At 33.6% G+C, this 16690-nt stretch overlaps 2 protein-coding genes across 2 annotated transcripts; both read right to left on the reverse strand.

Annotated features, from left to right (window-relative positions):
• Window positions 1–2546: 2546 nt before the first annotated feature.
• LCBK2 (Diacylglycerol kinase family protein) lies at window positions 2547–7339 on the reverse strand. The gene is made up of 12 exons (XM_086455700.1): window positions 6876–7339; window positions 6710–6780; window positions 5792–5845; window positions 5617–5676; window positions 4272–4349; window positions 4076–4122; window positions 3927–3967; window positions 3735–3819; window positions 3525–3639; window positions 3321–3443; window positions 3111–3211; window positions 2547–2782 (listed from the first exon to the last, which is right to left on the reverse strand). Exons 1-12 carry the CDS (start codon window positions 7030–7032, stop codon window positions 2653–2655), a joined length of 1062 nt encoding a protein of 353 aa, XP_086311826.1. The 5' UTR covers window positions 7033–7339; the 3' UTR covers window positions 2547–2652.
• A 2861-nt stretch (window positions 7340–10200) lies between these two features.
• LOC147393751 (Ribosomal L5P family protein) lies at window positions 10201–13250 on the reverse strand. The gene is made up of 3 exons (XM_086456765.1): window positions 12954–13250; window positions 11982–12182; window positions 10201–10723 (listed from the first exon to the last, which is right to left on the reverse strand). The coding sequence occupies exons 1-3, from the start codon at window positions 13206–13208 to the stop codon at window positions 10388–10390; spliced, it is 792 nt and encodes a 263-aa protein (XP_086312891.1). The 5' UTR covers window positions 13209–13250; the 3' UTR covers window positions 10201–10387.
• Between the last annotated feature and the right edge of the window lie 3440 nt (window positions 13251–16690).

Consider the following 16690-nt stretch of genomic DNA (forward strand, 5'->3'; position numbering starts at 1 on the left):
AAGTTTCAACTAGGGTTTCATGGTACAAGAAGCAATATCCTTAGAACTTGCAAAATAGATTAGCAATGATCGTGAAAATCTCAGTTCCTAATGTGGTAGTTGTTACAAAATCTCTATGGCGAAAAAAAAACAATCAAACAAAGTTTCATTCTGTAAGTCAATACTGAATTCACCAATTAGTAAGTTTCTATTGAGTCCTTTTAGGTGGATTCAATAGGATCCTAACAAGTTGCAGTGTAAATTTTCAGTAGCTTCCTACTGAACAGAATCTTCCTACCAAATGAAAAATTAGTCTTTTTTTTTTTTTTAAATGGGTGCGACGAGTATTTTCACAATTTATTGAAAAATGGGATGAACAAGTAAAAAGTGGGTGTCAATAGCATGCCCCTTATAAAGATTAAGTATGTGTTTATTAACACTTCTGAAGTCTGAATGAAGGTGGTCCACCTTAAAAAGTCAAATTTTAGAAGTTTTTATTTTTTATTGTTTTGTTTCAGATTTCGAACCTCAGAATCGAAATTCAAAAATTTTAAACTAGCGATTGATGGAGGGAGGAGTTAGATGAAACTTTTGATTTCTAATTTTCAGACAAACTTCAGATTTTAGAAGTGTTAATAAACATAACCTAAAACACAACATTACAAAAATTTGGTTAAATTATTACGTCACCATAGCAAAGCATGATAACAAACTCAAAAAGATTATAATTAAAATTATCTCATATAAAATCCTAAATCTAATCAAGAGAGAGAGAGAGCTTTTAGTTATTGCACTCCAATTAAAATAAATAAGTGAAGCTTAGGGCACCAATAAAAACTCTCTTTGTAAATAATAAAAAATTAAAATTTGTCAAATTTTGTAATCAGATACGTCCGTGTAAAAACTTTTATAATAAAAATTTACCTTTATACCCTTTTGATTTTAACACACCCTTTCGTTTATGGCATAGGCCTTCTCTAACGTTAAACAAAGCTCAAATATACAATTAAGGTTTAAAGTTCTAATATACAACAAAGACGATAAGAAAACACTGATTTCCTAAAGACCAGTACATATTTTCTAGGGTTCCGTTTCTTCTTGACTTCTCTCGATAATAACCCTTTTCCAATCCATTCCCTCATTTGAGGCTTGAGGCCAGTGTTTTCCAAATTTTCGCTCTTTTTGTCAAAAACAGAGGAGAGTGAGACCAGCCTTCATGGGAACGACTTAATGAATGAGAGTGGTTGAATCTTCAACTGTTGTAATAATAGAATGAAGTATTTAATATTTCATAAATATTGGAATAACGGATTTTTGTTAAGAAGAACTGGGAACAATTGAGAACAAAGAAAAGAGAAACAAGACTCAATTACTCATAGAAACACAGATTTTTTTTTGTGGACGAATCACACCAAAAAAAACTCATAATTACAGATCAAATACCCAAGAAACGTAACTAGGATTTACATAATATTAATGAAATTATGAATATACCATTAAAAAAAATTTCTTACAAATTTTACAGGGAGCCATTGATAATGGGACAACAGATTTTTACATTGATTGCCAACATGACACAATCCTCCTTCCTTACTAGGGTTGGGAGCGACTACACATGTAAAATGAGTTAAACATGACAAGTTCTTTGGAGCCAATTGACTAAGAAAATATTTGGACATCATTGGGTAGACAGACACCAAACATCAGTGATTTCCACATGTTGGATTTGTGTATTGATATAATGCCAATGTTGTTGCAATAAATACATAAATAATTATCCTAATGAGGTGGTTTAAGAGGTTGAAAAATGAAAATGATGCATTTTTGGGTGAAAAAAATCGATGATGTTTGGCATTGGAATAATTTTTTGTAGACTCTCCCGAATGAGTGTAGTCTAAGGGGAGTATGTCATCAAATTTGAAGCTAAGATACAGCAAGAGCACAAGGGGGTGAAGGCAAATTTGCCCAAAATACCGACGACTAAGGAAAAAAAAATGTGTTCTACTTGCAACTCATTCAAGATTATTGATCAAAACAAGATGCGGATTCTTTATCAAACATTCAAAGACCACTTTGGGAGCAAATCTGAACCTCTAACAGGAGTTGACCCTTGAAACAACTACGTATTCACCTCGGAAATTGAGCTTGTAAGCAACCTCTAAAACTCATGTATTATTCATAAATACCTCTAAAAAATACATGTCCTATTCTGTGTTTTAATATAAAAATAAAATAAAAAATTTATTGATATGGTGCAATGATACTTATGCAAACATCAGTCTTGAAAAATTATTTAAAAACATATCATTGCATGATAATAAAACTTGTAGCTTTTTTTCCGGCACCCAGAAGACGAGATTGAAATAATTTTTATGAATAATGCTGAAGTGACCTCAACATTGTACCTCACATCCCTATCGTGAAAGTGAATAGGAACCATTGATGCTTTCATCGAGATACGAGTGAAAAAGCATCTATGGTTCATATACACTTTCACGTCAAGATGTGCAATGTGAGGTACAATCTTGAGGTCACTCCAGCACAACTACAGGGTATAAACGAGCAAATGAACACAAAGATTGGTGTCTCTAAGAGAGGTACTTATTCTCTCAAGCCAATGAAAGTGTGAGCATGTGCGCATCCTACAAAATTTGATTGTTGTCCAAGTGATAATTAGTATAGCATGTCAATTGCAGCAGGTAAGATACAAAACTTCCTAGGAAGAAACCCTAGATGTTCCCCATCTGACTGAACATAAATACTACCACCCCCCGCAATCTCCTCCACTTCAATGGACTGCACACTGCAATAGCAACACTAATGGCATGAATAGGAATCCAAAACAGAATCTGATAACAAGATATATATATATATATATATAAGAGTCCAGATCCCATACGGTGTCCTGTTTCTATAGATACGGATGGTGTCTACGTTGCACAATTTGATTAAGAAATAAACACATTGGGCTGCATGAATGGCTTGATTAGGAGCCCAAGGTGTTTTAAACACCAACTAAAGTGTGTCACGTAGACACCTAACTAATTTTATATGAACGAGACAATGCATTGGATCCTGAGTCATATATAAAAACAATTTTATATATTCAGATTTAAGGAAACAGAAAATACCTTCTTGAAGACACATTTTTCTCTGATAGATGTGTCCCATTGTATAGCTTATGCAATTGAAGAATAAAATCGTACCATTTAAAGTTCTGAAGAATTACAACCTGTAATATACAGTACAATTTATAAATAAATAAATAAAAGTCAAATTTCATGAAAACATGTGGTACAACTATTTGTGAAGAACAAGATAGTACAGAGACATTGCTTCACCTCGAGATTTTCACTACAAGGGTTGGCATTTGGGGTGATCTTCATGCCACCGCCGAAGAATTTCGCATTTCCGATGCAAAGGGCTGTTACTTGAGGAAATACTTCCCACTCTCCACCATTGACCTAGAGTATATGCCTTTCAATCGTGGTTAAAGGAACACTACAATACTAATGTGACATCTTAAAACCTTAAATTACACTGACCTTGATTCTAAGGTCCTGATTACTGTGTCCGATAAAGCCTCTCAAAGCACCAAAAACATAACATAAGTTTCCAAAACTTTTGTAACTTGAAGCATAATAACCGGCCTTTGCACTCCTACAGACTTCACAAAACGTAATACTGAGATGTTTGAAATCAACACATCCTGTTTGGTGGCGTTTAGTCTTCAAATCCCTTACAGAAACACTTACAAATGAATGTCAGCAACGTTAATGAAGTAATGAGGTTCTCCACTTTCTCCACTAATGGCGCCAACATCGATCCTGGTTTTTAGCCCTACAAAACATCTTTATTGAGCAGATTAGATGATGTTCACTAACCAAAAATTGGGTATCGTGTTACATAATAAACAAACATAAACAAAGCAGTAAGGCCTACTAAACCTCTAGCTATGCGTTCAACAGCTTCGCGAGGGTCATTTTTCCTGATAAAATGAATCATAAAGGATGCTATAATTAAACAAACAAGGACAAGCAATCAATCATTCAATGGTCACACCAAATGAAGCCTGGTGGGAGTAGCATCAACTAACCAGCCAAATGTTCTCGCAAAATCAGATCCGGTCCCTAAGGGAATGAGCTGTGAAAGAAGCATAATCAGATCTCTTGAGAAATCTTGCCAAGGAGTTTATAAAGCACACAAGAATGTATATTGGATTCTGGTTGCAAAAATATTGAAAAAAATCATTTGTAGGATAGAAGTTATCAAACTTCTGTGTAACCACTTACACCGAGTGCAGTTGTATGACTACCCTCCTGTTCATGAGCAGCAACAGGTTTTCCTGCCCAGAAGAAGCCATTTACAACCTGCCAACCACAAACCAAAGGGATCAATGACCTCTTATTGATTAACTAGAATTTGCCCATGCCGTAGGCATCTTCTTTAGGGTTAAGGTTAAGGGGGTAAAAAAGGAATAATAATAAAGTTGGAAGGGTATTATTAAAAATTCTTTGGGAGTAAAAAAGAAAAAAATAATAAAGTTGGAAAGGTATTATTAAGAATGAGGGGAGATGAGGAAAGATAATAAAGTTTGAGGGGTAATATTGGAAAAGGGTCGAAGAAGAAAGAGAATTAAGTTAGGGGTATTTTTTGGAAAGAGAAAGAAATAAAAGGTAAAACATGTCCTCGACATACATTGTTTATGGGGTATAAATCTTGAGACAAAGAGAGTGGAACCCACCGTTGTGTTTTCTTATATAGATGTTTCTTGATCTTAGAATAAGAATACAGGAGCATCATAAAAATTCTAACCTCAAATAGAAAGCTCCCACATACTAACAGATCTTGTGTACACAGAGCAACATAAAAATTTTAACCTCAAAAAAAGTAACACAAGTGAATTGTATAACAAACAGAGGTTTAGAATGTACTACATTTTACACTTCACAGGCCAATGTCCCAAATTCAGCTAAAAGCAATCCTCTTGTCATAGCAATTGCCTAGCAAACCCCAAATTTTTGGCATAAGGCTTCGAAAATGATGATAATATTAATTATCTGATTTTTTTTTTCTTTTTTGAAAAGTAAAAAAATTCATTAAAACCAAAAGATTTAAGGAGGCTGGGATAGCCCCCAATACAAGACAAGAAAAGAGAAAAGAAAGAGGAAAAAACCAAAAGTTACAAAAGAACCCCCAGAAAAGCTACAAGGCACACAAGGAATCCCATTTATCGCAAAATCCTCAAAAGAAACCCCTACAAAATCTTTACTCAGCTTGGACCAGTAGTAAAGGAGACCCATAATCTCCAGAATCACAGCTTGAGAAGTACTTTCCTTTCTCTGAACACCATTGTATTCCTCTCTTTCCAAAGTCTCCAACAAATGGAGTTTTAGGACACCCCTCCAAAAAGAATCGTTGTGTTGTAGAGCGGAGAGCATCGTATTTTTTATTTTTTATTTTAAGAGGTTTCAGAATAAAGATGCTAGACTTATACACTTGACCATAAACTGCAAATGTTTATTTTAAGTTTGTCACCAACTCCTACTTGACCATAAACGACCACAAAAAGATGAAAATGCAATACAATAATGAAGTTAGAATTATACTTGTATGCATAAGAGAATAAACTCGGACCTCATGTAGAGTACCATCACCTCCAACTGCTACCACAGCATCTGCCCCCTCCTGTATAGCCTGTGAACCATTAAATCCCCCAAAACCCAGCCAGTTTAGAAAAAGGTATCCCCAACTATGGTACGTAAAGGAGTAAACTAAGTGCATGTATCATAAATCAAAATAACATGTGTACCTCTCTTGTTATGTCAATGGCATGAGAAGGACCAGAAGTCAAAGATTCACATATCTGGCCACAATAAAAAAAATCGGAAGAGTTAAGAACAAAATACACCGAATACCAATAAGATATCTATACCATCACACAGAAGATGTAACATAAGTAATAAATCACAAAAGCCCAACATTGACAATGATGTTGTGAACCCATTTGTCCTTGTTAAGGTTTATCCCATTGTTACTAAGTTTACTAAAATCCAAAACTAATTTAGTGTATTATCAGGAAAATTGCATAAGCCACAGCCCTCATATAAGTTCTGAAATTATCTCACTAGTCAACAAACAAATCCTACAGAAGAATTGTGTCGGAATTCTTCAAGGTGGTTTACATAACTAACAGTAATGATAGAAATAGGGAACCAGAAAGATAATCAAACCTACGACGTGACTCAAGAATCTCATATTAGATAACTATCAGTAACAACAGAATCAAAATTGCGAACCAGATAGATAATTGAACACCTAAGATGAGACTCAAGAATCTCATATTAGAATGGAACTTATCCAGATTTAATCTTCATTTTTCAACTGATCTACTACTCCATCGACCATTAAAATATCAAAATATTCTATGTTCTGAAATTATCTCGCTAGTCATCAATCATTAACAAACAAATCCTACAGAAGAATGTCTTGGAATTCTTCAAACTACTAACAGTAACAACAGAATCAAAATTGCAAACCAGAAAGATAATCAAACTTGGAACCTATGAGACTCCAGAATCACATATTAGAATGAAACTTATGGAGATTTAATCTTCATTTTTCATTTTTCCAACTGATTTACAACTCCATTAACCATCAAAACATCAAAAAAGCTCAATTTAAACTATATAAACAGATTTTCACGATTGCTGAAGCTAACAAAACTCACATTTCTACCAAAACGAGATCTAAGATACGGTAGTAATTTCTTCCATTCCTTACCAGTCCGGCCATTAGCACCTGATTCAAACCAAATAAAATATCCAAAAAAAAAAGAGTTCAAAACCTCAAAAACTGAATCTCCGAAAACAAGAACAAATGAGACGAGATTGGACCTCTAGGGTTGACGACAAAGACGAGATCGCCTCTTCTTCCTACGCGAGTAGAGACTCCTCTGTAATTCGTACGGTCGGTGGAGAGATCAGGCGCCATGGATTGCTCTGCTCTTGGAAAAGAGGGTTTCGCCATTGTCACTGCTATCCGATAAACCATTTATCCTTCTGTGAATCTGTGCTGGTTAGGTTTTCGAGGAATTTATGTTGCCCTATCTCTCTGTCTCTGTGATCTGTATTTCGTTCTTTGTTCCTTAATAAGAGAGCTTACCTTAGTTTCAGAGGTTACTTAAGAGATGAAACGTTGACCAAAAAGCACAAAATATACGAGAGAGATCACACTTTTAGACAAGTTTCTGTGATTCTTCGTGGTCTCCGAAATTGATTGGTCCTATATGGTGGAGACGATAAGATCGACAGACAAAGATTTACGATGGAAATATTTGTAAAATTTTTGTAAGTTTCAATAAAATATTGTGAATTACATACCAGATGGTTGAAGAAATTAAAATTAATTTAATCTTATTAGGGAGATTTATGTCATTTTCGATCATGTGAGGTTATTATGAAGTGGTGGGCCGGGTCGCAATGGGTCGGGTCAGCCTCATGTCGTGCCGTATTGTGCCGTGTTGAGGTAAGGGTTTTATGAAAATTTACCAAACCCAAATCCAACTCATTCATAAATAGGTACATCTGATCCGATCCGATCCATATATAATTTGTTTAATAAAAAAGTCGTGTTGGAGTGACCTCAGCGGGACACTTTGATGTCATGGCACGTGTTTGTTCGTAGATGTGTTTTACTTGTATCTCGAAGAAAATGCATCTACAGGCATGTGTGCGCCACCACGTCAAGATGTCTCTTGTGTGTCTCAGTGAGTTCACTCTAGCATTAATCTTAATAAAATTTTAATATTTATTGAGAAAAATGAATTTCTTTTCTATCATAAAAAATAAAATATCATTACTAAAAATAAAGTTACTCAACCATAAATTAAACTCAATGGTGAAAAATAATTTTTCTTGATTTTTTTTCCCAAAATTCATGGAATAGAATTATGTATTTCATTATCACATGAGACATATTAGTTGTTTTACTCACATGGATCACCATATTAGGAATCAAAACACTATATGTCTTCAAATTTCAATAAAAAAAAGATATTAAAAAAATATAAATAAATAATTTAGAAAGAAAAATATTTTTTTATTCTTAAACTAAAAACTTAACCATTAATTATTTAAATATCTTAAAACACCTTTTATATTTTATAGAATTTGAAAAGACAAAAAAAAAAAAAAAATTGTATTAAGAAAACAATTATAAGAAACTTTAACAAAGGATGGGTAATCTAAAAAATTCTTAAATAATTGTTAATATATTTAAAATTACACATTAATGATAAAATAAATTAAATGTATCAAAACGGGTTAAGCAGGTTGATGCCCTTCACTCAAGTCCGACCCATTTAACAATCATGTTAGATGGGTTGACATTATTATGACTCAAACCCAATTAAACTCGACCTAAATCACTAATTTCATGTCATTTTCGAGTCATATTCACCGATCGTGTTAAGATTGCCATCGTTGGTATCATGTCACTTTCATTAATATTTTAAAGTAAACTGAGGTACATTGCCCCAGACAAGAAAGAGGACTCTGATAGTTTAGAATTAGCCATTTTCTTTATCCTTATCGTTAAATAAGAAAACTACCATTGGCACACCAATTTTTTTGATTATTTACCTATTACACCTTAATTAATACTAAAGAAAATAAGTGAATGATTGATAATAAGTAAAGGTTGAGGTGCCAATGTAAACTCCTTCTCTCAAAACTTATAATTATTGAGTTTATGAGCCTAATCATAATAACAAACAAATATTGAAATTATTTGAACGAGTGTTATAATGTTTTGTAACATTGAGATAATAATTTGATTTGAACTTTTGTAATGTTTGAATTCATGTGTTTTAATCTTTAAATGGGGTGTGATAAATAATTTAAAATTTTGGATTGCTAATTGCAACTCTCGAAAAGAGTAGGTGATTTGATTTGATTTTAAGAGGTAATTTTGAAAAGAAAAAAAATTGGTATCACCCCACTCTTCTTCTTCTTTTATTGATGATTGGGTATTTGGACCCGTAGGCTCGACTTGCAGGGGCAAGGCAACTAGCCTCTTAGAGCACCATATTTCACTCAAATCCCTCGAGAAATGCAATACTCCCACAAACCACACATAACATGTAATCATAGATAGATAGTAAAGACTTCCTTCGAGGGCTGGAACCCGCACCAACTTTACTTTGCCTTCTCTTATTATAATAGTAGAGATTATTATGTGCATTTGTTATACAACCAGTACGATTTTAAAATTGAGATCGTGATGACTCACCCAAATCATCATGGTCACAAAGGCAATCCGATGAGATAATCAATGTGAATCAAACTCAACAATTCGTTTGTGATCTCAAGATGAGTGGTCAAATATTTTTGAAAATCCCACCCAAGTGAACGAGAAATTAAAGATAAGATTTCCTTCCAAAAAGAGAAGAAGAGCATGAAGAGATGATTTTTTAAGAAGAAAAAGAATCTTTGAAGAAAATAAGTTACAATGATCATAAAAACAGAGAAGAGTCGAAGAACTAGGGTTCTTCAATTGAATTAAAGTGATTCAATTATGGATGAAAAATTAAGAAGTAATATTTTTTTTTATTTAGGATTTTGATTTCCTTTGGTCAAATTATCATCAGTACGAGTCAAGGGAATGGCCTCTGATGGTCATATTAAGGACAGGACAAGGAGAAAGGCCCTCTTTAACCTCTATTCGAATCAACAAGGACCACATATCTGTCATAAGGAATCGAAGGAAGATGCAACATCTATTTCAGGGAATCCCCAACAAAAAACACACTAATAATTCTTGAAGAATAATAAGGAATCTTAAATGTAATATTTCTTGAAAGAAAATTGTAGTAGAAGAAGAAGATTAAGATATGGAGCTGTTTAATAAATATTTTTCTAATAATAAATGAAAAGAAAAAAACTATATTTTCTTCGTCAATGAAATCTCATTTTATACACTTTGTGCCAACTGAATGAGTCGTAAGCCTCCAATTCATTTTAGTTTAATTGAATAAAATCGTAATCAAGGTTTATAAGTTTTTACATGGATTCTAACCTCTCGAGATATCTCGGGCAAGTCATCCCAACCTTGCCAATCCACCATGACTTGCCTCTTTGGGATCCGAGATGACTCATTTGACATATTAAATTATTAACCTTTTTAATGTCACAAATATCTGCAAGGACACACCATAATCCCTTAAACCAAATACATCACAGGCTTTATGCGAATGGTAGCAATTATCTTCGTCCATAATCTCAAAACAATAACCCCATCAAACCGATTTTTACTTTGTTCTCGGTGTTGATGGCATAACTTAACAAATTAATTCAAGCAAAAAAAAAAAAAGAAAAAAATTGAACATCATGTGAAGAGTCGTGTTGCTTCACCTTCGTCCTTTAGATTTTGTCTCAAAATGATGAGCCTTTTTCTTTTTCTTGCGAATCAAAATTGTTGGACCTCCACCAGTTCTGAAAGGCATCCCCATGAGAGAAAGTAGCTTATGAGCTTCCTTGTCAGTTTTAGCTGTAGTGGTTATGCAGACATCCATTCCCCTTGCCTTACCAAGGGCGTCGTATCTGATCTCCGGGAAAACACTTTGTTCACGCATCCCGATACTGTAGTTCCCATGTCCATCAAAGCTGTTGGGATTCACACCTTGGAAATCTCTTGTTCTAGGAAGGCCCAAGTTTATGAGTCGGTCGAGAAATGAATACATCACCTGTATTATTCATATCAAGTGCAATCAGAGGCATTAATCCCTGATATATGAAGGTATGATCTATATACTCTCAAAAATATTAATAAACCTCTATAAGCACAATACCGAAACACGTAGGAAATTAAGAGTTTGACGGTAAAAATAACTGAATTTAATTTAAAAAAATAATGATAATAACGATATAGAATCTGTAGACCATTTCGCTGACAGATATCTATGGATCATATCTCAAACAACCTATGTTGCAAGGATATGGGTATGAATGTCCTAGTCCAACAGGTGAATTGTTTTGTGCAATGAAGTCTGAAAAAATAGGATTTGTGGACTCGGTGCTATGTTTGACATATTTTAGAATAAAGTATTTATATTTTACAAGAAAATATGATAGATTATGTAAAGGGGTACGATATCTGTCCTCTAGTCAAAAGGGAGAGAGGATACATACATTTCTTTTGATGGGTAAGCTGGACTTGAACCCCCAACCTCAAAGTTGCTTTGCAATGTGTCAAGCCAACTGAGTTATGGGTCTAAGCCCGAATACCTACATATTAGTGTTATATTTGCTACAAAGAAAATTCTAGTTGAAGGTGTAGGACTCATAATTTATGATAATGCTATAAACAAAAAATATAAGATGTATCACACAAGAGTCACTTGAGTGTCGGAATTCCACATATGTCCAATGCTACTACTTGTTTGAAAAGCAATCGGTGTCTCAAAAATAGTAAATAGAAAAGGAAAAAAAAAAAAGTTAACCCAAAATTTAATAATGGAAATCCAAACATCAAATAGGCAAGTACCCTAATTTTCAGAAATCCTAACCCAAGAAGCTAAAGAAAATAGTCTATAAAAATGAAGAATTTATCTGTTTTAGAATAACTTGTGCACGCGTCCAATGTGCAGTACCCAAGGTAAATTCCACCCCAACAAAAAAGTATTTTTGGTCCTAACACAACTCACAGGGTCTTAGAATTCCCAACTGTTGTATGTCCTCAAATGAAGACCCATTGAAAATATAGAAATATGTAATAGAGATAGACGAAGGTGCCAACTTGCCAAGTTGGTTAAAGTCTATGCGTGTTAACACCACGACATAGGTTCAAAACCCATCTTCACCTACTAATTACTAAGTACCAACCACTAATCTTGTTTGAGAAAAAAATGTAATAGAGGATCATCAACACTTACTAATAAAGTGAAGAAACAATGGAAATAAAAACAAAATCAATTTGGAATATAAGAGGAGTAAAACACTCACATTTCCTCTAAGAGTGATGGCAAGCCCTATTGGTTGACCTTCCCTAAGCTTGAAGGTAGCAATAGAGACCCTCGCTCGAGTTTTCACCGGCCTTTGCCCAGTAATTAGCGTCAAATCTGTCATTGCTGCTTCCAAACCCTTGGAATTCTGCGCAGCTTCTCCAATCCCGCAGTTCACCACAATCTTCTCAACCTTCGGAACCTACCCACATTTAAATTTGACAAAATAAAACTCAGAAACACTCAAATTCTCAAAATTAGAAAAAATCGATGCAGGCAAACAACCCAGTACCGATAATGAGAGAGATTCTAGAGACCAAGACCCCCCAAGGGGAAAAAAAAAACAAATTTGACAAATCGAAACCAAGAAACACTCAAATTATCAAAATTAGAAGAAATTGATGCAGACAAACAACCCACATTCTAGAAAACCCTTTTTTTTTTTTTTTAATCTTCACAACCTACCCACATTCAAGTTTTTGAAAAATCGAAACTAAGAAACACTCAAATTCTCAAAATTATAACAATTGAGGCAGACTAACAACCCAGTACGACCAATAATAATGAAATAGATTCTAAAGACCAAGATCACCCCACACCCCAAGAAAGAAAAAAAAAACATTTTTTTTTTAATCTTCAGGACCTACCTACATTCAAATTTGACAAATCGAAACTAAGAAACAACCAAATTCCATGAATTAAAGAAAGAGATAGATGTACATAGACAACCCAGTAAAGATAATGAAAGAAATTCTAAGCTCATAACCCTACCCAAACCTCCCGGCCAAAAAAAAAAAAAAACATTTAAAAAAAAAAAATCTTTATCTTGAAATTCAGAAATTTTAATCCTAGAATTACAAACCAAGTGCTTACTACACGTCGAAACTCACAGTTGAGTGAAATTTACGAGATGTGGACCAAAATCAAAGTCCCAAAACCCTAGAATTTAAAGGATAAAGAGGCGGGTGATTACCTCGAGCATGTTCTTGTAAGAGAACTCTTCTTTCAGCAAAGGAACGATTTTCTCTAAATAAGTAGTTTTGAGACGATGAACCTTCTCTGCTTCAGATTTCTCCACCAAAACAATCCCTGTCGAAGCTTTAACCGACAACCCATGTCGATTTCTAGGGTTTAAGACCTGAATTCGAGTAGAAATTGGAGTTGAAACTACTGGACGTCGACCGTGGAATGAAGAAAAACAGGACTGTAAAGTAGCAGGAGACGCCATGAAAGGATAACTTCGTCGTTCTTCCTTTCTTCTAAATTTACATTCTCTCTTTGTTGGATTTTATTGTACTACTTTGAAAAATGCCTTGGATTTTGTTATAATAACCAAAGTACCCATTACTTGTAAATATCTGGAGGGTATGATGCAAATTGTTAGATGTTCAGGGGCATTTTAGCAGAAGATTTGCAAATAAATTGTTAGAAGATATTGCAAACGGATAAGGAAGTTTACATACTGTTTGCATTTTTGATTGACTTGGTGAAGTATAAAGTACTCTAAACGTTGTTTGGGCTGTTGGGCTTAGGCGGCCCGATACTCTAATAGTGGGTGAGCACTCTGTTGGGCTTCGGGATTCCCATACACTTATAGTTGGGTGTGAACCTAATAACCTATGTTACCTGGTTCGCTAGATTTGAATTCGGATTCAGAGTTCGTGGTTTGCCACTTTAGAAGGAATCTGGTTTGTAGAGGTAGGTAGAGATAATTTTTTTTTTGGTTCGCTTTGATTTTCTATTTCAGTTCACTAGTTTGGCTCGTGTGCATATATATAATTCATGTATACAAGTTATAAGTACAATTGTAATGTTAAAAAATTCATGTTAAATTGAAAAAGATTAATAAATTAGTCCAAAATTTTAATATAAACTATGAAATATATATATATATATATATATATATATATATATATATATATATATATTGGTTTGGTTCAGCAAACCACTTAAAAAATTATTTGGTTCCTTGAACCAAATTGTTGGGTTCGCCCCAACTAAAATTCGATGGGTTCGTGGTTCACTTGATTTTACGAATTGCACCACGAACTGGTTCACTTCGTACTGATTCAGACTAGTAGTGATGAATTGGGTAACATTGGCGTGAACTATTGAAAACAAATTAATCAATCAAAGGGAAAAATTTTTGAAAGAAAAATATTTTTAATTTTATTTTGTTTGCAAAAGATATTATTTACCTTTCCCACACACACAAAGTCTATGTAATTTAAAAAATAAAAATAAGAGTAGAAAAAAATGAGAGATTGCAATACTAATTAAGAATTACTTTTGAGTCGTGTTGAAGTGACCTTAGGCTGGAACCTCATATCGCACTTCTTGATGTGAAAGTGGGTGGGAACCATAGATGTTTTTTTACTCGTATCATGTATTACACCATTGTGGGTAGCTTAAATTTGGTTGCCAAATGTGCTTTAATAGGGGGGGGGGCGCACAATCCAACATTAGTAGAGCGGCATCTCATGTAGATTGGGTCGTGTTGAGAGCTATCCAAACCCTAGATCAACCTTAAGGTGTTGCAACTAAAGCCAACATGAACTAGAGGAGACTCGACCCAAACCCTCGTGTTTAGTGGTGTTAGGTCAATTTGGTGCATTTTTTTCTATGAAAAGAAAGGGATGGGAGAGATGGGATGGGGAGTTGGTAATAGTTGGACTTTGGTGTTAGAAAAAGACAAAGCAAAGAGTATCTCACGTTTGTGTATGTATGTATAATGGTTCCATTAATGTAAACACGAAATTCAATTGTGGAGATTTGTTGGGATTATGTTCATAGAATACATGTAATTTTTGAATGTTTGATGTCTCGGGATATCCATCTTTGGAATGTATGCTATTGAGATGCACATAAATCCTTATCATTGGATTTCTTGTTTACACAATCATGATCATATGATTTTTCACGAGACATTTCTCACGAAACACTAGTGCTTGACTTATACTACATGTTGGTTGGTTAGATAGGAGTGTCTAATATGATAAAGACGTAGAATTAGAAGTTGTTCATCAATAAATTCTTGTTAAAGTCATGCTAGAGTGACCTCAGTGGGGGACATCTTGATGTGGTGGCGTACGCATGCTTGTAGATACATTTTCTCCTAGATATAAGTAAAACACATCTACGGACATGCGCACGCCACCACATCAAGATGTCTCCTGTGTGTCCTCCATTGAGGTCACTCCAACATTAATCTTTTTGTTATAATAAGAAACATTAAAAGAACATGGATCTAGCTAGAACAAGAAAAAACTAGTAGATAAGTGAAACACGACAAATGAATGTCGCCATTTTATTTAAGGTATTTTAGAACGACGCATAGTAAAATTTGTGATAGTCAGTTTACCCCCTTGCAAAATGTAAGATTCGATTTACCCCTCTTGATTGTAAGTCAACATTGTTTTTTCTTAATGATTTAACTGTGAAATTTTGATATATTTCAAAATTTGATTTAGTAATTTAAGTATTTAAAGAGTATTTTATATATAAAAAATTATACCGTAAAATCATTAAGAAAACTCAAGTTGACTTACGGTCAAGGAATAAGCCTAGTATCACCAATTTTATAGGAGGGTACACGTGTCTTTCTATTTGGGAAGATTTTGGCAACAAAGTTTCTTTTATCAAATTTTCAAATCGTCATTTGTATATATAATAAACACATACACACACATAAACAAGAGATGCACAAGAAACCTTATTGATGATATCATAGTATGTGAAAGTAATAAAATTATTTGAAATTATAAACAAATTTTCGTGATGATCTTTTTTTTTTTTTTAATTTTCACTAATAACAACATGGGAGGTGTATTTCAATCTCTAGTAATAATCTTATGTTTTTTCTAAAAATCAATCATAAGTCTTCATCATTATGTTTTGATATTGTAATTTCCCCTTTCATGATTTAAATAAGGGGAATGCTAACGTTCAAGACTCTATGGGGACGTTAGCATTCTCCAACACTTTATTTTTTCAATAACACCTTTATTCATTTTGTCTTTTAGTGAAAATAAATAGAAATATGTTGGTTTTTTACACAATAAATATTTGTTTGCATTGATTATCAAATCATTTATTGCAATAAGACATTTAATTCTCAATATTAAATGTCTTTAGCATTTATTATGAAAGAAACAAGACATTTAATTCTAATATACTATTGTCTTTTTCACTAAATGACAAAATGGATAGAGGTATTGTTGAAAAAAGAAGTATTTGAGGATGCTTACGTCCTATGAGGTCTTGGATGTTAACATTCTCCTTTAAATAAATTGTTGATTTTTTTTTATATTTTATTTTAGCATTTAAAAATCAATTTGAAGAAGATGAAAATACTTTTTACCATAAATAATTTTGACAAGTAAGAGCAACTTCAATGCAAATAGGCATATCTGTCGATAGGCATTTTATTGTAAAGAGTCATTTTGCCTATTCAAAAGGTCTTCACTCCAATCTTTCTAGCCAAAATGACTATTTACAAATTCAACTACATTGAAATATTTCACAACTGCCATAATTTTTTTACGACCAATAAGTAGAGAGAGAAATTCACTATCTTCTTTCCCTCTCGCACATTTTTCCCTCTCCAAAGTATTTTAAAGTAGATAGCCCCAACCCAAGTTTGTTGGAGTACTTTCGAAAGGCTCCAGCTTTGTAAAGATTAATGTTGGAGTGACCTTAGTGGGGGACACA

The sequence above is a fragment of the Akebia trifoliata genome, chromosome 10 (assembly GCF_017979445.1).
Source record: "Akebia trifoliata isolate Shusen 1 chromosome 10, ASM1797944v1, whole genome shotgun sequence".
In the NCBI taxonomy this organism is placed as follows: Eukaryota; Viridiplantae; Streptophyta; class Magnoliopsida; order Ranunculales; family Lardizabalaceae; genus Akebia; species Akebia trifoliata.

Excerpts from the sequence above, each read along its gene's own strand:
- LOC147393751 (XM_086456765.1), bottom strand. The coding sequence starts at position 13,208 with ATGGCGTCTCCTGCTACTTTACAGTCCTGTTTTTCTTCATTCCACGGT. Across the intron at positions 12,183-12,953 it reads CTTACAAGAACATGCTCGAG|GTTCCGAAGGTTGAGAAGAT; the intron begins GTAATCACCCGC and ends AAATGTGGGTAG. Across the intron at positions 10,724-11,981 it reads CCATCACTCTTAGAGGAAAT|GTGATGTATTCATTTCTCGA; the intron begins GTGAGTGTTTTA and ends TGAATAATACAG.
- LCBK2 (XM_086455700.1), bottom strand. The coding sequence starts at position 7,032 with ATGGTTTATCGGATAGCAGTGACAATGGCGAAACCCTCTTTTCCAAGA. Across the intron at positions 5,677-5,791 it reads CCATTGACATAACAAGAGAG|GCTATACAGGAGGGGGCAGA; the intron begins GTACACATGTTA and ends AATGGTTCACAG. Across the intron at positions 4,350-5,616 it reads GTGATGGTACTCTACATGAG|GTTGTAAATGGCTTCTTCTG; the intron begins GTCCGAGTTTAT and ends TGTGGTTGGCAG.